Source organism: Callithrix jacchus, chromosome 9 (genome assembly GCF_049354715.1).
Source record: "Callithrix jacchus isolate 240 chromosome 9, calJac240_pri, whole genome shotgun sequence".
Taxonomy (NCBI): Eukaryota; Metazoa; Chordata; class Mammalia; order Primates; family Cebidae; genus Callithrix; species Callithrix jacchus.
The window spans coordinates 79,086,223-79,109,219 of record NC_133510.1 but is presented as its reverse complement, the minus strand read 5'-3'; the positions used below and the strand labels follow the sequence as shown (position 1 = coordinate 79,109,219).

The window sequence follows — 22,997 nt, the reverse complement described above, 5'->3', positions numbered from 1 at the left end:
GCGCAGGATTTTGTCATATGTCCCAGGCTGTAACAACTGTAGTTTTTTATGTACAGCTTCCCAGTAATTGGCCTCGGCATTTGTGTGTTCAAGTTCAATGATAAATTATCTATATGCCAATTACTAATCCTCTGAAAGTATTGTACAGTGGCACTTATTTAAATTTTACCATTGGCCATTGCTACTTGTATCCTATTGCTACTGTAACAAATTGCCACACATTTAGTGGCTTAAAACAACACAAATTTATTTTCTTAGCAGTTCTGGAAATCAGAAATCTAAAAGCAAAGTATTAGCAGGGTTGTTTTCCTTCTGAAGACTCTGAGGGAAGAATCCATTTTCTTGCTTTTATCAGTATCTAGAGAGTGCATTCACTTTTTCGCTCGTGGCCTCTTCCTTGTATCACTTCAGCCATTGGCTTTTGTTATCACATCTCCTGCTACTTACTCATTTAGACCCTCTTATCTCCTCTTTAGAAGGACCCTTATGATTCCATTGAGTTCACTTACATAACCCACTCAGAAAATCAGATAATGCTCTATATCAAGATCCTTAACCTATTCACATCTGCAGAGTCCCTTTTACTAAAGTAACATTCACCGCATCCAGGAATTAGGGGGTGGACATCTTTGGGAGGCCATTATTCTGCCCTCCAGAGCCAGTACTAACCTCTGGAGCAACCAGAGGAAGTAGGTCCTGTTGCTAGATAACCCAAAGTCTGGTCTGCCCAGGCATCTCACCTAAGGAGTTGTCAGCTAGATTGAAGTCCTAAATAATGAAAATCCTTAGGTTGCAGGGATCTCCTTATGTAAGGTTAAAATAACTGAAAGTTTTAGTCACCAATTTATTACTTAAATGCTTATTTTCCCATGTTAAAATAGTTTCATCTAACCAATAGCTCTAACAGTTTATATTAATCATACATAGAAAATTGTTAATGGAAGTTATTCTTGAACTGAAATGGAATAGTTAATATATCCCAATGTACCATTACTCATCTTCAGCAGTTATCAACTCGGGTTGATGTTGTTTCGTCTATACTCCCACGTTCCTAACCCAGAGATTTTGAACAAATCTGAGATAAATAATTTTATTCATAAATATTTACTGTTTGCATATATCTCTAAAATATAAAGACTTTTCTTTAAAACTCTGATCATAAATACATTATGATTCCTAAAAATTAATAACTCTTGAGTCAAATAATTATTCAGCGTCTATACTTCCCTGATTATCTCATATCCTTTTTATAGTAGGTTGTTGTGTTGGACTTGGTTGATAAGTTACAAGTCTTTTTGAATCTTTTAAATCTCTCCTACATCTGTTCTTAATTTTACCTTTCAATTTATTGAAGACACAATATAGTTTTTTCTGTGGAGTTTTCTACAGTATGGGTATTCCTCTCAGGTTGATTGTTTAAGATGTTCATCAGTCCCTTAAATTTCTTGCAAATTGGTTGTTAGAGGCTTGCACAGATACAAGTTCAAATTTTTTTTGACAGTAATGGTATATAAATGATATGTATAACTGTCAGGAGGTGCATAATGTCTGATTGTCTCTCTTCATGTGATAATAGCAACCATTGATGATCATTTTCTAGATCTGTTCAATAGGAGTATAAATTAGAATTCTAATTGGGTTAGAAAAGTGGAGGCTGGAAAGAATGATTATTATGACTATACCTTTTGAGCAAGCAAATCAATCAACATACTTTTTTTAATGCAATAAAAATTTATTTTTTATTTGAATAAATGTGTATGCATATAGTGGGTATATATATTTATAGGGTATATGAGATGTTTTGATACAGACATGTAATGCATAATAATCATATTATGGAAGATTGGGTATCCATCCCCTTACGCTTTTATACTTTATGTTACAATCCAATTATACCCTTTTAGTTATTTTAATATGTACAGTCCAGGGCTGGGCACGGTGGCTCAAGCCTGTAATCCCAGCACTTTGGGAGGCCGAGGCAGGTGGATCACGAGGTCAAGAGATCGAGACCATCTCGGTCAACATGGTAAAACCCCGTCTCTACTACAAATACAAAAAATTAGCTGGGCATAGTGGCGCGTGCCTGTAATCCCAGCTACTCAGGAGGCTGTGGCAGGAGAATTGCCTGAACCCAGGAGGCGGAGGTTGCGGTGAGCCGAGATCGCGCCATTGCACTCCAGCCTGGGTAACAAGAGCGAAACTCCGTCTCAAAAAATAAATAAAATAAATAAAATAAAATAAAATGTACAGTCCAACCACCTTTTGTTAGGTATTTTGTCTTTTGCCACTTTATAGCTTTACTGAAACTTCTATTAAAGGGAGACATTTAGAAAATGTCAAAATAATTTGTTAGGTATACTTTGTTTACATCTCCATTAATTTAATGGAGTAACAAAACTTTCAGAAGTAAAAAGTAAACTTTTTCTGAAAGTTTTGTTATTTTCAGTACTTAAATATTTGTAATTGTTTGAACTTCCCAAGTGGGAAAATATTGCTCAACATTTTCTATTGTGTAAGTACTAAAGATTTCATCTCATTATATCATTTTTTAAAAATTTAACTTATTAGGTGGTTATTCATGTTAGAGACTTCAGTAATATAAAAATCATGCAGGTGTATGATTGGACTCTGTAGTAAATTTGGGGAGCCTAGCTGGAGAAAGTGTTAGCTTTGAAAAAGGAGGAGGAAATAACCAGTTGCATACAACGTATAACAGCAGAATTCCCAGCCACACATCTTTTATGTTTCTGTTATTCCTGGAAATCTTCTTAAAGTGGGTTCCCAGGACTCTTAGACTCTGTAAGACCCTTTCAGAGAATCTGTGAGGTGTAAAGATTATTTTTTTGTAACAGTACCATGGTACTTGATATTATTTGTCTTTTTCTCATAGGTGCACAGTACAACTTTACAGAGACCACATGATATATGATGTCATTGCCCTGTTGGCTACTGGAGGGTGTGCCTGTGAATTCTTTTGTTTCAATTTTTTTTAGTTTAATTTTTTCTAAGAGGTAATTTTTTAAACTAAACTTTGTTTTAGAACAGTATTAGGTTTGCAGAAAAATTGTAAGATAATAGAGTTCCCATATATGTTGTGCCCACCTTCCCCTATTAGGAACATCTTATTTTGGTGTGGTACATTTGATACAGTTGATGAACCTGTGTTGATACAACAGAAATCTATACTTGATTCAGATTTATTTAGTTTTATTTATATTTATTATTAATTAATTAATTAATTTAGTTTTGACATAATGTTCTTTTTCTGTTCCAGGATCCAACTCAGGATGCCACATTACATTTAGTTGCTGTGTTTCCTTACGTTCCTCTTGGCTATGACTGTGTGTCACTTTCTTTGTTTTGGATGAAACTTGACTGTTCTGAGGGGTACTATTCAGTTATTTTGCATAGTATCCCTGAACTGGAATTTGTTTGATGTGTTTTTCATGATTAGACTAAGTTTAGTGGATTTTGAGAAGGAAGACCACAGCGATAAAGTACCATTTTCATCACATCATACCAAGGGTATATTCAGTCAGCATAACTCATTTTTGCTGTTGACCATGATCAACTGGCTGAGGTAGTTAATAAATTTCCTATTAAAATTTTAATTCAGAAACTATTACTAGGTATAATCCACATATAAATAGCTCTTTGGAGTCCTCAACAGTTTCTAAGAGTATAAAGGAATCTCGAAACCCAAAAGTTTGAGAGTTGCTCATCTAATCCTTAAGCAGCTAACACTTTGAGAAAGAACAATTGACAGCTGCCTGATAGGACAAAAGGAACCTAGAAGATGAGGGTTGGAGCTAGAAGGGGAAAAGGAAGAATTGACGGCCTTTAAGAATAGGGGAGTGATACCAAGATAAACTCTGGCTACTTTATAACTGTATTTTGCGTTGAGACAGGACCTCTACCTTTCAGTAGTTTTTGACTTTGTTTCTTTCTTTTCTCATTTGGCTATTTAACAGATATTTGTTGAATGTCTGCTTACTTTTCATTAGTTTTAATATTTTGTCTGATTCATATCATCTGCAAATAATGTTTTTTCTCTTTTTCTTCGATTCCTTATGCAGCTGAGCATATGGTTTTATGACTGTATGTCTGGGGATTAGAGTTGGGGAGTCTTTTCTAGAAAAGTATTCATTCTGTTTAGGTTTTCAAAATTATTTAAAATTTAATATTATTGTTTAAGTCTTTTATGTCTTCCTTTTGCATCTCTCATTTTGTGAATGTGGCATTTCTGTTTCATTCTTCCATCTTGCTTAACTTATATATTTTGCATCTTTTTTCTTCTTGTTGAATTCCTTGATCATTATTCTAGCTCATTAATTTATTATTGGATCACATTCATTTTGCTGTTCAAGCCTACTATATTTTATTTCTCTATAATATTTTTATACCCAGTATTATCAGCTTTAAAAAAATTTGCTTTTTCATGCTTCAGTTTTATAATATCCTCCTTTATCTTTTCAAGCATGTTTATTAAGTTTTTGATAAATTTGGTTCACCGATTTTCTTTTCTTTGACCAAGGTTGTTCAGTTTGTTGTCTTTCCCAGCACTTGGGCTCCTTAGAAAATTATTTTTGTTTGTGAGCTTATATTCTCTTAATAATATTCTTCTGGGAATATTAACTGGCTTGTCTAAGAGCCCAGGGACTACTTTTAACCATTTTGGTCAATCTAGAGAATATATGTCTTAGGGTAGAAAATCTTTTTTATTAAAATCATAGCTTCCCCAATCCTCATTTCCCCCTGCCACTTACATATTCTGTTTTTTAGGGAACTTTTCTGTATCTCTATTCTGAGCATTCTTCTTACCCATAAACTGTCTCCGTAGTTGTGAATAGCCCATTTGAGAGAAAGCGCAGTGGAAGGTAGTAGTTGGCCTCTCTGCCTGCATTTGGTATGTGTGTACTGCAGCAGTACTGTCTGTGTGTACATGCACAGTTTAAAAACAAAATGCTTACTTAGGATTGTGTTTATTGCCTCTATTTGGAATTAAATCATGTATTGTGCTCATAGTAAATACATGGTGGTCAGTGATTAGAGAGAAAAGAGCATAGAAAGATGGCTGGCTTCCAACTCTTCCTCCTGTTTCTTCCTCCTGTTCTCTTCCCCTGGCCTTTCCTTTATCTGTGATATTCCACTTTATCCATCTCCAGGTATGGGTTCAGGGGCCAGGGTGGGGTGGGGATGTGTTACTTCACTAGTAATTCAGTTATCACTTGCAAAAGCAATTGCCTTCTTCTTTATTGGCTTTGGATTCTCTGTGTATAGAGAGGCTGGAAGTCGTCTAGAGATTTAAAAGAACAGCAGAACTGTTGGACAGTTAATTCGTATTAAGATCTTTGTCACATGTGATATGCCTACAGTTTAAAAATAAAATATAGAACTATTAAGGGACCATCTGAAAAAAACAGACTGTCATTTATTCAGTGTAAACAGTGAAATTATTTAACAGAAGAATAAACAAAGCTATTTGTTTTGCTAGGCTAGACTTGGGAAGGAGAACTGGCTTTAAAGACTTCTTATTTCTCATAGTATCCATAAATAATGTAACTACTCAGCTTTTAAACATAAGATTTTTTATAAGCATTATCATTTGCTCTTTCTTTCAAGTTTTAAGACATGCCAGAGCTTCTCATAAGCAGGATATAATTAAAGCGTAGACACCCACAACTCCACATTTAACTCTTAAATAAAATGGTGTATGTTAAGAATCTTACATTTAAGAATAAAATAAAAAAATAAATTTATGGGAGTCCCATAAAACCTCAGAAAGAAATGTGAAGAATTCAAATTTTAGCATGTTAAGAGATATGTGAAGATAAAATATAGTTAAAAGTCCAACCAAATCTCAACCTGTCTTTCTAATGACAATAGAACAATAAAAGGATTTTTATCCATACCTCAGCTTAGTAGGTTTACATTAACTGTGGCTGCTTCAGAAGTCACTGTTTCAGAAGTCAACTTAAGTTTAATATGGTGAAAATAACAGCAATGGAGCAAGAGCAAGCTTGGGAATTGGGCAGTGAATTTATATACATGTGTCTATGTACACACATACCTATACACATAAAATTTAATTTTGGGCTGGGTGCAGTGCCTCACATTTGTAATCCCAGCACTTTGGGAGGCTGAAGCAGGACTGCTTGAGCCTGGGAGTTCAAGACCAACCTGCCCAACATAGTAAGACCTTGTTTCTACAAATAATTAAAAAAAATTAGCTGGTTGTGGTGGCATGCACCTGTGGTCCCAGCTACTCAAGAGGCTGAAGTGGGAGGATCACCAGAGCCCTGGTGATTGAGGCTGCAGTGAGCCAAGATCATGTTACTGCACTCCACACTTGGGTGACAGAGTGAGACTCTGCCTTCCTCCAAAAAACCTTAATATTATTTTCATACATATACTCACAAAATTAAATTTTAGGTATATATGTATGTGTGTACATAGACGCAGAAATGCATGTATGTAAATGTATCCCCCCATCCCAAGCTTACTTTTGCTCCATTGCTGCTTTTTTCACCATATTAAACTTAAGTTAACTTCTGAAGCAGTCACAAGTTAATGAAAACCTACTAAGTTGAGATACGGATAAAAATCCCTTCATTGTTCTACTGTTACTAGACAGACAAGTGGAGATTTGGTGGGACTTTCAATCAAAATATTTTTAAAAATTTTACATATTTTTAATTTATTTTATTTAAACTTATATTGAGTTCAGCAAACTAAGCTACCTTCATTAAGCACGTTCTACACATAGTATACCCTCCTAGATTCATGCCTACACTGTTCAGAGCAGGTTTTATTTAGGTCTTATTGGTAAAACTGTTGGCTGCATTAGGGGAATTACTAGAAAATAAAGTGAATAGAAATGAATAATGATTAATGTTTATTTCTGCTATGTGCCAGCAGCTATTCAAAGTGCCCTGCCCATAAACTCATTTAATCTTAAAAATAATCCTATGAGATAGATAGAATTATAAGGATACAGAGCAAGGACAACATACCTAGTAAGTAGCAGAGCTGGGATACATTTTGGCTCCAGGGGCGAACCTTTAATCACTTTCCGATACCTCCTCTCTTTGAATCAGATTATACAGGGCCTTCAATACTGTTGTACTATTTGGGATGCTTGTTATTAACACAGTATCAAATTGTTGAAGATTTTGGAGCAGGGAACCAACCTGTTCAGAGTTGTGGTTTAGGAATATCACCATTGCAAAATTGTGGAGTATTGGAGAGGCAACGAACTGAACTTTAGAGTTATCTGGAGTGTTTTGAAAAACTGATGTACAGCTACATCTCTATTCAATTGAATTAGAATCTCAGAGGGTAAGTTTTCAGTACCTTTTAAAGTCCCTTAGTTGATTTTTATGTGCGGCTAGGGTTGAAAACCGTAGAAATAGAGGTGGTTAGTTCCGGGAACAAGTTAGCATGCTGTTGTGAAATCTAGATAAAAAGCAATTAAAATTTCTATGGTAGTGGTAGCAGAATAGAAAATATGTGAAAGGAATTCGAGTTGCAAATCAGCAGGACCTGGTGATTGGTTGGATGTGTGATTTCAGGATGATAATAAGACCAATTTTATATATGTTAAACATGTAGAATGTTAAAAATGATGTTAAGATGGTGGTATCCTCCTTTTACAGATGCAGAAACTGAGATTAAGGGAATTTATATAGCTTTTCCCAAGCTATACAACAGGTAGATGATGGAGTCAGGACTTGAACTCAGGCCTTTGCATATCAAGTTACATTTTCTTACTATGTGTTTTAGGGCATTAATATGTTTAGCATTAATTCATACTGGAAGAGATAGCATTGCTATAGATGAGCATATATGATGCAGAGGGGATCAGAAGAGTCAGTTATTTTAGAGGAGTTGGAAAGTCAGTATCAGGAAAGTTTTTTTAGACAAGGTAATGTTTAACCTGAGTGTTGAAAGGAACTTAGGTATTTGCCTGGTGGAGGTGAGAATGGCATTGTAGGCAAACTGAGTTGTGAGAGTAACAAACAACATGTGTGTTTGAAGAAGTGAAAATAATTTTGAGTTTGTCACATTTGTGAAGTGCAGGATTGATGGGTGTTTGGAGGAATGCATGACATAAGTTTGACAAAATTGTGAAGAGCCTTGAAGATGGGGTTAAATGTTTTTCTCTCCAGTTTAGGTAGGATGTGGGAGCCTACCAAGTGCAAAATCATTGAAGTGGTTTTTTTAAGCTTCTGAGATCTAATCACATAATACATTTTAGAAGGCCCTCTGTGATATCAGTATAGAAAATATATTGCTTAGGTGTAAGAAATTCAGGTGGCAGGTGGTAGCAGTAGCTGTGGACATGGAAAATAAAGGATAAATATGAAAGACTAGGTAGAACTTTAGGAACTTGTCCTGGAATTAATATTAGGAGTGAAGGAGAATATAGGTGAGGAAAATAAAAGTGAAGGAGAAGTTTAGAGTGACATCCAGGTTTCTGTGTTGTGTGATTTGGTGGGAAGTACCATTCGTTAAGGGAGAAAATACAGGAAGAAGAGCAGGGGTAGGGAATGGGAAGATGAAGTCAGATTTGGACATGTTGACTTTGAGATGTGTATCCAAGTGGAGGTGTACAGAGGCTTGGTGTCCCATGCAGTTTCTCGTTTAATCCTTTCTATAATACCGTAAGGTAGATGTTACTCTGTTTTTAAGAGGTGAAGAAACTGAGCCTCTGAAAGGGTAATTTGCATAAGGTCAGTTAGCTAGACAGTGGGCAGCACTAAGATCTAAATGTAAATATTTGAATTCTCAAAAGTAGGGCAAATTTTTTGTTATAAACTCATCTATATTACACCTAGACTTTTAAGCATTCTTTAAAATTTTTATATTCATTACCTAATGTAATGTATACATTGAAAAATATGATACATGATCTATTTTATTTAATCCAAAGCTTTATTTTCCTGTAACTATTAATAATTTTGACTTTTCAATCTAGGCTGAATATTTTGACATTTGGGCACCATGTAGTTCCGGAGACATGAGGAACAGTTGCTAATTGCATTCTTACGTGTGGTAGATTTATGAGTCATGGGGGTTGACGTTTCCATGTTATTATTAGCAGTCTTGCCTGTGGCTTGATGCTATGGAGTGTAATATACTAATCGGCGATTTGTTAGAAATGGAATAGAAATCCAGAAGCAATGAAGGTATTTTTTATGTAGCTCTTATTTCTTAATTCAGATCTCAGTCATGATTTAATCTAGAATGTAGGCTTACATATCTCTATATAAGAATGCAAAGAATTGGCCAAAATAAAATTTCAAGTAAGATAAACTTTTACTTCAGTTTGACAATTGAAATGAGTGAAACAGGTCATAAGATGAAGCATCAAACACTGAAGTGTTTATGTATATGCCGTCTCATATAACCAGTTCTCATATCACCTGCCGTGATTGTGATGTGATAATATGGTTTCAGTTGTGCAATTTCATTATCTTTTCAGGCAACTGTGGCTGGTTAGGTTAGATTTAGAGGAGAATGTTGATGAGGTCAAAGCTCAAGGTTATGGCTTTAAATCTTTTGGTGGGTAGTAAACTTCTGGTTTCCTAACCACAGAGTCCACCAGCAGTCTCACCAGATGCATGCCATTAGTTACAAGTGAAAATCATATTGGTTAATTTTGAGCTTCTCTTGTGTGTGAAACCTTGATAAAGGAGGTTGGATTAATCATGGCAAGAGACCACCAGTGCGAGAAGAAACGTAATTTATGTTTTGTTACCAAAAACTGATAGTGAATCTGTAACAATGTTGTTTTATTCAGGACAGAACTATTTAAGGAAAAGAATGGGGGAATTCCTATTGGAATTTGGGTTTATCAGATGGCCAAAGACTTTGCTAGGTATTAGGGTTATAATTACTAAGCCTTTTTCCCCCCATTCTTATATTTATTCATTCAGTATTTGTTGAGTGTCTATAATGGTGCCGGGCTCTGTTCTAGTTTTAAGGGATATAGCAGTTAACAAAATAGACAAAATTCCCACCCCAGTGGAGCTGACATTTGAGTGGAGAAAGACAGAAAAATATATAAATACGAACTGTGTTATGGGATGATTGCTGTGATGAAAAATAAAGCAGGGTAAAAGGATATAGAGTAACAGAAGAGGGGATGAGTGCTGTTCTTGGGACTATTGTAGAAGTATTCTGATGAAGTAGCTTTTGAGCAGAATCCTAAAGTAAGTTTTCTAAGCAGAAATAAGAACTAAGTGTAAAGCTTGCCTATCAATTGGACAGGCAGTGGTGGTTAGACTGTAAGCATTCGGGGTTGTGGGAAAGGCTGAGTGGAAGGTCTTTCCTCCTTCCCAGTCAGTAAGATGGAAGTACAGGGTCAGTGTGCTAGGAACACATGGAGCTCTGTGGGCTTTCCCCTGCAATCCAACCTGATAATAGAAGGATGCAATGACAAGACAGATGGACTATCTGTTTGTTATGCCGGCAGTGGGAAGTCAGGAAATCCCTTACCAAGGATGTCATGCTATATATAAGAAGAATGAATTCACCTGGAGAATCATTGGAATGGCCTTGAGGGGCTGCAGCTCAGGAGAGGGCAAGGTAGGAAACTGATTTGGGGAGTTAGTGGTAAACTGATCCCTTTAAAAAATCAAGTCAATGGATCATACGGGGAAATCATGTTGAATGGAAACGAGATTCTAGGATGCAAAGGAGCCAAGTTTAGAGAGGGAGGAGAAAGAGAAAATAGCTTGGAAACTAAGAAAGGGCAGAATTTTCAGAAAATGAGTGGTCAGCAGTGACAAATGTTAGAGTGGTCAGTGTTAGGTTGAGCTAGGGAAAGGTAAAGGTTGTGCTAGACCTGAGTTGTCTGATAGTGTAGTCACTTTCCACACATAACTAATTTAAAGTTAACCTAATTAAATTAAAAGTTCTATGCACACTGTTTCCATTGTTGTAGAAAGTTCTATTTGACAGCAGTGTACTAGACCATTATAATAGTGGAGAAAAGTTAAATAACAATTGAGTTATTTATTTATATAGCAAGAGGCAATACTATGTGATAACTAATTATTAGAAAGTCAGAGCTGGAGAACAATAACTTCAGCTTGAACATAGGTAGCACAATTGGCAATTTGAGCTTTCAAGGTAAGGGGTTTGTTCATTGTCTACAATGGTGCCAGGCTCTGTTCTAGTTTTAACAGATAGGGCAGTGAATAAAGTAGACAAAATACCCCAGTGGAGCTAACATTTGAGTAGAGAACGACAGAAAATACATAGTAAAATTTCAAGCTATTGAGTAGGGTAGCAAAAAGAAAGTGGGGAGAAAATTACAGAGCACTTTAAGCAGCAAGCAGTTTTACTGAATAGAATTTTAGCTAAGTGGAGTTTGAGTTAAGTGGAGACATGAGACTTCCTTGTAGAAAATTATTATTTCTATGGGTTGGATAATTAGGCCAAATTGTAAAATATTTTAACTATCAGTGTTTGGGGATTATTTTTGAAAGACTAGGGAGTGCCACCAGATATTCTTGAGTGGAGGAGAAATGAGGCCAGAGTGACTGCCCAGAAAATTAAGTTGGTAAATTAATCACTTCTTTCTGTATCCTTTCTTAGTCTTTATAATATGTTGTAATACTGAGTAATTCTGCCTTGTGTCTGTATACTGATTTTCAAAACAAATTTATATAGAATACTCATTCTATTCCATTAAGCCATTCCATTCCATTCCATTAGTAAACAATTATTAAGCCTCATAACAATTCCAGAGGCATTATTTAAACCTCATAACAATTCCAGAAAATTGTAAGGTTTAATAATTACAAATTTTTAAGCTTTAATAATTAGTGCATTTACAAAGGAGAGAACCTCACAGAAAGAAGTTAAGTGACATTGATGGGATAGCTTGAAGAATGAGTAATGTTGGGTAGACTTGAGATAACTTATCTCAGTGTTGAATAAATTATAATACATATTGTCTTCCATGTATGGTGATCTTGGCAGTAGGGACTATGTTTTATCATGTTTTTGAATTCCAGTATGTAGCATAGTAAATGAATAAGTGGGCTGAGACTACATGCAGGGACATGGACTGAAAGGGAGATGCAGAAGTTGACACATGAGGTGATGCAGGTCGGACATGGGGCCACTAATGGGAAGTGAAAAAAAGGACTGAATGTGAAATAGACACTGGAGGCAAAAAGAATCAGAATTTAATAGTTTAATCAATTGTTGGGAGAAATGTCTCAGATGAATCAAGGGTTTATGCCTGAGTGTTTGAAAGAAAGATGGGGGCAAATCAGCGTGGAAGCTGGTTTCTGAGAGAAAGCTGAGTACTATCTCTGATATAAAGATGTAAAGCCCTTCCTTTGTTAAAATTTTAGAACTAGAAGTTAATATGCAGTAATGTCCAAACATATAGATAGAAATGTTTTGAAGTTGTGGAGATATGCTAGGGATGAAGAGCAAACTAGGAAGTTATCTGAATATAGGTAATAAATGAGCCTTGAAGCATCAGTGAAACCTTCAGGAAAAGAGTAGATAGAGGAAGAACAACAAATAGTTGAGGCTGAGCCCTGGTAATGGCCATTCACTTATTGAATGGGAAGAAAAAGTTTGGAGGCAGGAAAATAGAAGGGAAGCCAGAGCAGCGGGGTATTAGAAACCAAAAGAGGCTTACATGAAAATGCTGATAGGATTGAATATATAAAAGAAGGATATAAAGTGTGGAAAACTACCAGGCCAGTACCAGAGAGGACACCACAGGTTGGGAAATTAACTGTAATTTCCTGATGCCTCAAGATTAAAACAATTATTTAAAAAGGATTCAGTTTTCAGTGTAGAAGTAATATTAAACCTTTTGAAAAATGACTATTACTTAAAAGATTATTGCACCACTTAATTCATTTGATAAATTCTGGGTGCTCTCCAGGTTTAATTCAAGTGTATGAGATTAAATCACTCCCGAGAAAATTTGTTTTCTTTTTAGAGCTTGCCATATTCAGAAGTTGCTGAAGTTCAAGAGACAGTAATATACGGTGCTGCGTGGAACATGTTAACATTTTTGTATCTTTTTAGGATTTCAAGTTGGATTCTTAAAATATGCTTCCCACTGTACTTAATCATAGTTAATTATGTCATAATAAGAAACAGCTAGTGTAGATTAAAAATATCAGTTAAAAACTGTTTATATTTTTTCCAAAATGTAAATAAGTTCTTTTTTTGACTGTAAAAATAATGCATACAACTGTACCATACTTAAACAATAAAATCCTACCTCGTAAAGTTAACTACTGTTAATATTTTGGCAGCATCTTTCCTACGTTTGTATATATATATATAAGAAAATTTATAAAAGTAGGATCATATCATATAAGCTTCTTTATAACCTACTTTTAAAAGTCAATATATATAATGGATGTGTTTTAGTAGGTGGAAAAAAAACTTTGTGTTTTTTTTGAGACAGAGTCTTCACTCATTCACCCAGGCTGGAGTACAGTGGTGCAGTCCCGGCTTATTGCAACCTCCACCTCCCAGGTTCAAGCAATTCTCCTCCCTCAGCCTCCCGAGAATCTGGGATTACAGGCGCACACCACCAAGCCTGGCTAATTTTTGTATTTTTGGTAGAGATGATTGGCCAGGCTGGTCCCAAACTCCTGACCTCACGTGATCCTCTTGCCTTGGCCTCCCAGAGTGCTGGGGTTACAGGTTTGAGCCATGTACCTGGCTGGAAAAAGAAACTTTAATAACTATATGCTAGTTCATTGTGTGAAGGTATTTTATTACCTTGTTTAAAACAAATTACTTCTTTAGATTACTGTAAATGATGTTGTGGTAAATATCCATGGACACATCTTTTTGAACATTTTATATGATCCTCTTATTAATATTCCTAGAAGGGGAATTGCTGGATCAAAAGTGCAATTAGGTTATTTTAAAATAACTGCTTGGCAGGCTAGATTATCTTCTTTATCCAACAATAATAAGCTGTAGTTCCCAGAAACGTACTTCTTTAAAATCTCTCCCATGAAACTCAAGGGTAAAATGTGCACAAGTGTGTTTTGCAGATGATTACAGGAATATTAAACATTCAGCTAAGTGTAGAGTGATGACTCCTGTTCAAAGAACAAACAGTTCTCAGCTGCACTTGTATAGCTCTCTGTGAAGTTTCTTCTTCTAAGGGCCTATGATAACACTAAATAGAGCACTCTTCGGATATTTCACATAATCCATCTGAATTGTCGTTTTTCGGAGCCAGCTGCAGCAGGATTGCTTCTGTAACAACTTGACCAACTTTACTGGGTGAAGCGGTGCCACTAGCTACATCAGTGCTTGATGAGCTCTTTGTCATGAGTCAGATGACTTAAATCAAGCCATGATGCATATTAAGAGGGAAGTGCTGTGCCAAAGGGAATGGAATCAAAGCTGAAGATTGCATGGGATTACTTCTGTATTATTAGGGTGACCTTCCATTGTGGTTTGAGACTGAGACGTTTCCCAGAATGAAGATGTTTATATATCCTAAAGATTATGTATTTAATGCTAATTATAGATGAGGTAGCAAATATTTAGACATATAGTAAAATCATGTTTTTTTTGCATAGTGCTCTATTTCTGAAAATCAGCAAAGATTTGGGTAATGGCTATAAATATTTCATACTTTTAAATACTTCGATAGTATGATGTCTGAAAATTTAATTATTGATATACTTTTATATAACAAAATTAATGAGATAACTGTGTGGACACTGTCTATGGTATAATGGTAAACATAAGTTACTCTAAATAGAGTCAATTAGAGAAATTTTTTTATTCTTTTGAGACAGGGTCTCACTATGTTGCTCAGGCTAGAGTGCAGTGGCTGTTCACAGGTGTGATCATGGATCATGGTACACTGCAGCCTTGAACTCCTGCGCTCAAGCAGTCCTCCTGCCTCAGCCTCCCTTATAGCTGGGGCTATAGGCACCCATGATGACCTTTTTCTGAATAAACTGAGAAGCTGTTCTTGGATTCTCTGAGATTCTAGCTGTATTTAAGTTCTTTAACAGAAACCAAGAAAAGTGCCTAGCTTTTTACTTTTTAAATGTTGTACAAGGTAATTGAGTAGAGTGTTTCCTCATCAATTTTACATTGTTTTTATTTATGTGTAATACAACATGATACTGCACAAATTTGACCCAGGTCCTAAAAATGGTAAGAATAAGAAATTAGTGTGCAGTTTAACCATGTGCAGAACACTTCAGTGATGTATGTTACTTTGTAAATTTGGTATGTAATCCTCAGGTACTTATGTCTTGTTTCCCATTGGCATCATTTACAAGCCACTCTGGAAGAATGATTTCAGTTGACTCCCAGTTTAGTGCTTTTGTATCCATATCCTTTTGAGGAAGGTTTCTGAAGCCATGCTTATTTTTCATTGTGTTCAGCTTTGCATTTACAGTGCTTGAGTGTGTTACTTAGTTGTGTTGTCCATTATAATATATGTTTTTCTAGGGCCTGTTCTTTTATCCTATGGCATTTTTCGGTGTCTTGTGATTAAGCAATTCAGATATAATGTAACTCTCATACATATCATAATTCATATTTTTCTTATCAGCCCGAACCTTACTCTGTACAGGTTTATATCTCCAACTGCTTACTTGACATTTTCACTTGGATGCATGTCTGACATGCATTTCAAACCTAATATGACCCAAACTGAGCTCCTTATATTTTTCCTTGTAAACTAGCTGCTCTCACTATCTTTTCTGTATCAGATAATGGTAGTTCCATCCTTCCAGGTGCTCAGACCCCAACACTTGATGTCATTTTGTTTCTGCCTTTTTTCTTTTATCTCAGTTTTGGTCTATTTGGAAATCTTGTTTGCTCTATTTTCAAAATATATTGGAAACTCAACTACTTCTTATCACCTTCACTGCTAACACCTTGGTCCACATAAGTACCAAGGGCAGGATGTTTGTCTGTTTTGTTTACTGCTGTTTCCCTTAGTGTCTAAATGATGTATGTCACCAGTATTTACTAAGTAAATATTTGTTAAATGGATGAATGAATGATTGGAAAAAACAATGTTTGTTTTGATTATTGTTCAGTGCCTCAACTTGAAAAAAATAGGATTGATCCAATAGAATCAGATTTATATAACATGGACATGCTTGAGGATAATGTCATGAGTAACTATGCTTGAATGCTTTTGGAGCAAATATTCAGTAGTTGTTGTATATGCTAGGGATTATTTTTTGGGAATAAACAAGGAATACAGCTGTATAGCAGTTGACATAGTGCTGTAAACTGACAGAATATGAGACTATAACAGAGCTGTACAATGAAAGCTGAGCTTATTAATCTTTCACTCTAAATAGAAGATGAACTATAAAACCTTCAAACATGACTGGCCTTGTGAAATTAAATACTGTCAGCTATGTATACATATGATTAGAACCACTGCTTTTCTTTAGGAAGTTACTGATAAATCTAGGGAAACTACATACTTATTCATATCAATTCAGGAAGATCTTCTTAGAGGTTGTCTATGAAGCATTTGTAAAGTTTGCCACAGTTGTTTTGTTAGCTTAACTTTATTCCAGTTTTCCAGTATTATGTTAGTTATTGGTACATAACAAACTATCTAAAAATTAATTGGCATAAAGCAACAGGCATTTATTATCTCAGAATTTCCATGGATCAGAATCTAAGAGCAGCTTAGCTAGAGGTCTTAGTCTGTCATGTAGTTGCAGTCAAGATAGTGGGGATATTGAGCACTGCTGCAGTCTCAACTGAAAGACTGACTAGGCGGGGCATGGTGACTCACACCTGTAATCCCAGCACTTTGGGAGGTCAAGGCAGGCGGATCATGAGGTCAGGAATTCGAGACCAGCCTGGCCAATATGGTGAAACCCGTCTCTACTAAAAATACCAAAATTAGCTGGGCATGGTGGCATGCACCTGTAGTCCCAGCTACTAGGGAGGCTGAGGCAGAATAACTTGAACTCAGAAGGTAGAGGTTGCAGTGAGCCAAAGTGGTGCCACTGCACTCCAGTCTGGGCAACAGGGGAGACTCCATTTCAAAACAAACAAACAAACTGACTGACTGAGGAGGTGGGAGATCTGTTTCCAAGTGCAGTTAGTGGTTTTGGCTGACCTCACTAACACCATAGTTCTTTCACTTAGTGGCTTCTCTACAAAGCTGATATGTGAAGTGACAGTTGACTTTCCCCAGGGTAACTACAAAAGACTGGGAGACTGCATGCAAGGTGGAAGTCATAGTCTCTTTATAATCTCATCTCAGAAGAGACATCCCATCACTTTGACTGTATTCTGTTCATTAGAAGTGATTTAGGGCCTGGTGTGGTGGTTCACATCTGTAATCCCAGCCCTTTGGGAGGCTGAGGCTGGAGGATCTCTTGAGCCTAGGAGAATATAACTTTGTCAACTTTAGTTTGTAAAACTAAAAGAATGAGATTAAATGGGATTACTGTACAAACACCAGTAGAGCAAATGCCTTCAAGGCATTAGAAGACCATTTCAAGTACTGTGAAAAGCCACCACTCCAAGATTTTATTCAAGGAGGTGACAAAAGCCCAAAGCAAGCAGACAACTGCTAACTTGTTTTGTCACAGTCAATTAAGATCCTCAAGTATCTTTAAGACCAACAAATAATGTAATTCTTGGGAATTTTTTGTTTCTGTTATTGCATTTGTTTTGATATGTTACTGTATTTGGTATTTAAAGTGAAGGAGAGCTGAGAACTCTGTTCCTACCAGAACCAAAGCACCTGTCTATAGGCAACATTTAGAGTAATTTATGTTAAAATAGTTACTAAACAAAAGGTCAGCAGCCTTTTTCCGGTTTCTTTTAGTTGATTGCAAGCTCTTCATTCAAGAGTTGGGTCTTCTGACTTCCCAAAGACCAGTAACTCCAAATATTATGCTTGATTTGTACTGGGCCCTAAGAAAATTTTGTCTGACTTAATAAAACTTCTTTCTAATGAATATTTCTCTCTTTTTTTGCTATTCGAGAATAAATTTGTTACTTTGTTATGTCTCTGTAGAAGCTTTTCACACAATGCTTGGCATATAACAAATAATAAATGTTCCTTACTCTTTTGTGGAAGAAACATACTAAATCTCTATGTAGTGTTAAGTGCTTTACGGCCTGCAGAACTAATTTTTAATAGTGCATGGGTGTTATATATTTATAAACCACCTTAAATTTAAGGAATGCATAACTTGGCTATTGCTTAAATTCCTACGTATTTTTTACCATTACTAACTCTTATCTTGAATTATAATTGAAAGTAATTTTTGACTTAATTTTAAAAATGAAATACTTAGGTGATTCTATTTTTCTCTTACCACCTTCATTTTCCAAAAACAAAACAAATATTTGATACTGCTTAATCCAAGATTTTTTTTTATGTGTGGAAAAGGAAGTTTCTTGTAAATTACTACGATTATTAATATTGATGTGCATGTGCTTTCTACTTATAAACTAATGCTATTTTCCTTGTCCTTTTGTTTCACTGCTGTTTCCATCCTGATGCATTTTGCTTCTTCCTGATTTGGACTGTATTTGTTTGCTGCTCAATTACCCTGCATTAAAAGCTTCTTGGTGATAGCAAAGATGTCCTTGGGCCATCAAGTAAGTAGCTAAAGTTTGAACAGCTTGTTTGGGGACATGATAATATTTTGTTGTGTAATTATTATGAAAGCCAAATGGTGTTTCCATTTTGAATTATTAAATCTTCTACTTCTCTTTCCAGGAATTGAAATACAAAGTAAAGAATGTAAATGGTCATTTAGTACCCGGTGCCCATCTGTTCTTATTGTCCATCTGAAATATACAGACAGTATATCTGAAATATACAATTTAAATTGTATATTTATGTCTTGATTATCTAACGATGCATTATTTACTTAGTTATCTAACTTATAATTTGGGACTCTTCTTCATAGTATTTCTTCCTACAGTTCTTACAAGGCATAGATGTAGCACAAGGATGTCACTGCCATTTGAAAGGGAGAAACACTTTTGTCAGAATTTTTACATAATCATTTGAGTATGAAAATTGTTTTATACTTGGGTATTTTAGAAGTGAAACATGTTTTACCTTAGGGATTTAGAAGATGTGTCCTTGAAAATTATATGCAAATCACCTCAACAGATTTTACTGAGCTTTTTAGGGCAGGGAATGGCAGACACTGTGCCAACTTTTGAAGTTATTCAACATAATGAATAAAACATGATTCCTGCCCCTAAAAATTTTTATAGTCTAGCTAGGGAGTAAGAGGGGCAATTTTTATATTAAAAATCATAGAATTGCTGAGGTGAAAGGAACCTCAGAGATTATCTAATAAAGCATTAATTTTGTAGAGGAGAGCCTGAAGCTAGGATAGCACAAATATCCAAGAAGTTAGAATTGGTTACTAGTCCAGTGTGTCTCCTTCTACTGTTATTCAAAAATAGAAGGAAACTGTTTGTTTGCTGCATTCAAGTATAACTGAACAGTTAAAATTTGACTGCATCATTAATAAGGTAAAGGTTTTAATTTTATTGATTAGCAATATAGGAAATTATATTAAGTTTTATTATTAATTCTTAATTATCTGATTATTGCAAGTCAGTTTACTGTTCTGGGACTTATATTTCATTGATCTAGGAAAGGAACTGAATGAGATAGTGGTAAAGGTTTCTTCTAACTATAAACATTTTTAGTCTAGATCAGTTGCTGTTTCTCTCTAACTGGTTGTAGTATATATGTATTTTGTTTTCTAGAAAGAGAGGATTTAAAGTAATATGTAAATTCCTTTTTTTAATTCTTATTTTTTAGAGACAGAGGACTCACTCTGTCACTCAGACTGGAGTACAGTAGCATGATCATAACTCACTGCAACCTTGAACGGAACTTCTGGGCTCAAGGAATCTTCCTACCACCTGAGTAGCTATGACTCCAGGCTTGTGCCACCACACCCAATTAATTTTTAAAATTTTTTGTAAAGATGTGGTACTGCTATGTTACCCAGGCTGTTCTTGAACTCTTGGTCTCAAGTGATATTCTGCCTTTGTCTCCTGAAGTGCTGGGATTTACAGGTGTGAGTCACCGTGCCTAGCCCATTTTTCATTCTTAAATTCAATAATTCACAATATTTTGTAAATACTATTTATTATACAATCATCATTAGGAGTAGAAATATTTTAAAAAACACAAATCTCAAAATGTTGTTTTTGGTTTTCTTGAGACAGGGAGTGCAGTGGCACAATCACAGTTCACTGCAGCCACAAACTCTCCCATACTCAGGTTATCTTCCCACCTCAGCCTCATGAGTAGCTGGTACTACAAGCATGTGCCACCATACCCAGCTAATTTTTTTATTTTTATTTTTTGTAGAGATGGGAGTTTCTCTGTGTTGCCAAAGCTGGTCTTAAACTCTTGGACTCAAGTAATCCTCCTGCCTTGGCTTCCCCAAATGCTGACATTGCAGGCACGAGCCACTGTACCAAGCTTCAAATATTTTTATGTTTTGTTGTTCAACCTTGTGATACTTGGCGTTATGATTTCAGTGGATTCTTCAGTTTCTTTAATTACCTCATATATTTAGACATTGACTCAGGTGAACTGAATGGCACTGCTGAGCTTTATAAATAGAATAGCATTTTAAATATTAACTGAAGTCTTTTAGGAACTGGGTTTTTATAAATGGAGATGTTTTTTACTTGGAATAGAAGAAATTTACTTAAGGTTATATATTTCAAGCATATATAAATAAAAATAGACAACATAATATTACAGATGACTTCAGAATGTACTCTCCCAAGTATTAAAAGGCTGGAGCTGTATAGTCATTTATTAGAGACCATATATCTTTTAAAGTGAAGTACAGTTGACCCTTGAACAAGACAACTTTAAACTACATGGGTCCACTTCTATGTGTATTTTTAAAAATAAATATATTGGAAATTTTTTCTGAGATTTGTGACAATTTAAAACTCACAGATGAACTGTGTAGCTTAGAAACAGAAAAAATAAAGGTTTGTTGTATCATGAATGCGTAAAATATATGTAGGTACTAGTTTATTTTCTCACTACTATAATATATACACAAATCTGTTACAAAATAAAAATTTATCAAAACTTTCACACACCCTGTATATGATGCTATTCCCAGTTGAGAAAAATGTCAACAAACATAAAGATACAGTATTAAATCATAACTACATAACATTAACTAGTACATATCATACTACTGTAATGATTTTCTAGCCACTTCCTGTTACTACAGTGAGCTCAGGTGTTGCAAGTATCTTCTTAAAATGCTGTGTGATGCTAATCATCTCTGCATGAACAGTTCTTTGCTCCAGTAAATTGCATATTGCTTTAGAAAGTCATTTCTTAGACTTCTTACCTATTTTCATCATGTTTCGTGCAGTATTCTAAACCTTGAATAACACTATGAGACCCATATGAAGTACCTCTAGTGATGCTTCAAGTGCTCCCAAGAAGCAGACAAAGGTCATGACATTACAAGAAAAAGTTTAATTGCTTTAATTTTTTTTTTCTTATTTTGAGATGGATTTTCGCTCTGTAGCCCAGGCTGGAGTGCAGTGGCGGGATCTTGGCTCACTGCAACCTCCACCTCTTGGGGTCCTGGTTCAAGCAATTCTCCTACCTCAGCCTCCCAAGTAGCTGGGATTACGGGCAGGAGCCACCATGCCCAGCTAATTTTTGTATTTTTTTAGTAAGAGATGGGGTTTTACCATGTTGGCCGGTCTGGTCTTGAACTCCTGACCTTGTGATCTGTCTGCCTTGGCCTCCCAGAGTGCTGGGATTACAGGCATAAGCCACCATGCCCGGCCTAATTGCTTAATATTTAGCTGTAGATTGTGGTCTGCAGCTGCGGTTGCTGCTATTTCGAACTGATGATGCATCTTGTAAATAGATGGCATAAACATGGTATCAGTAAATACAGTATAGTACTGTAATTGTATTTTTTCTTATGATTTTCTTAATAAGATTTTCTTTAGCTTATTATGTATATACTGTATTACATAATGCAATATGTAATGCATATAACATAAACAATATGTGTTAATTTGACTCTTCGTGTTATGTATAAGGTTTCTGGTCAACAGTAAACAGTAGGCTATTAGTACTTAAGTTTTTGGAGAGTTGAAAGTTAAATTCACTTTTTTATTTTGGACACAGAGTCTTGCTCTGTTGTCACCTAGTGCAGTGATGAGATCTTGGCTCACTGCAGTCTCTGTCTCCCAGATTCAAGCAATTCTCCTGCCTGAGTGGCTGGGATTACAGGCATGTGCCACCATACCCAGCTAATTTTTGTATTTTTAGTAGAGATGAGTTTCACCATGTTGGCCAGGCTGGTCTTGAACTCCTGACCTCAAATGATATGCCCCGCTCCCAAAGTGCTAGGTCCCCAGAATGCTGGGCCTCTTAAAGTGCTGGGATTACAGGCGTGAGCTACCCGCACCCAGTCCCTAAATGTACATTTTTGACTGCTTAAAGGTCAACTGTAATTTCATGGTACTTGATTAGTATCTGTACTATTGAGTGAAAAAAACTATATGCTGTATACTGACATTTAAATTATTGGAGTATTTAAGAAAAGGTATACCTTAGAAGAAAAAGAGGCATTGGATTTATATCCAGATTACTGTTTATGACTTTAAAAGATTGCTTTATCTTATTTTAACTTCCACTGAAACACAGACTTTGAAACTTGTAAAATTCTTCAAGTTTTATATTGATGAATTGATTTCAGAAGGTAAAAATGTTAGTTTTGGATTCATGTTCTCAGAAGATGCAGAAGATACGTTAATTATATTTACTATTTCAGTGTGATTTCTACTTTACTTCTACTTGAAGTACAAACAGCAGAGGGCACTGTAATGTTATCTTTGGTAGATGAGTCAGTGAAACAGCACTGGAATCACGCAGTGATTCATCTGCCAAATACCTACTGAGTCATTTAGAGAGTGTTTAGTGACTATCAATTATA

General features: G+C 35.6%; 1 protein-coding gene across 9 annotated transcripts in view; it reads left to right on the top strand.

Annotated features, from left to right (window-relative positions):
- The window catches only part of OSBPL8 (oxysterol binding protein like 8), a 207,104-nt gene that overhangs the window by 78,465 nt on the left and 105,642 nt on the right, over nt 1-22,997 (top strand). For 5 of the 9 annotated variants that reach the window (XM_078336914.1, XM_017976224.4, XM_009004262.5 and 2 more), the window contains one exon: nt 18,588-18,624. The exons of the other annotated variants lie outside the window; for them this stretch is intronic. In XM_078336914.1, coding sequence (XP_078193040.1) covers nt 18,588-18,624 — 37 coding nt within the window. The remainder of the gene's footprint in view (nt 1-18,587; nt 18,625-22,997) is intronic. 9 annotated transcript variants of the gene reach the window in all.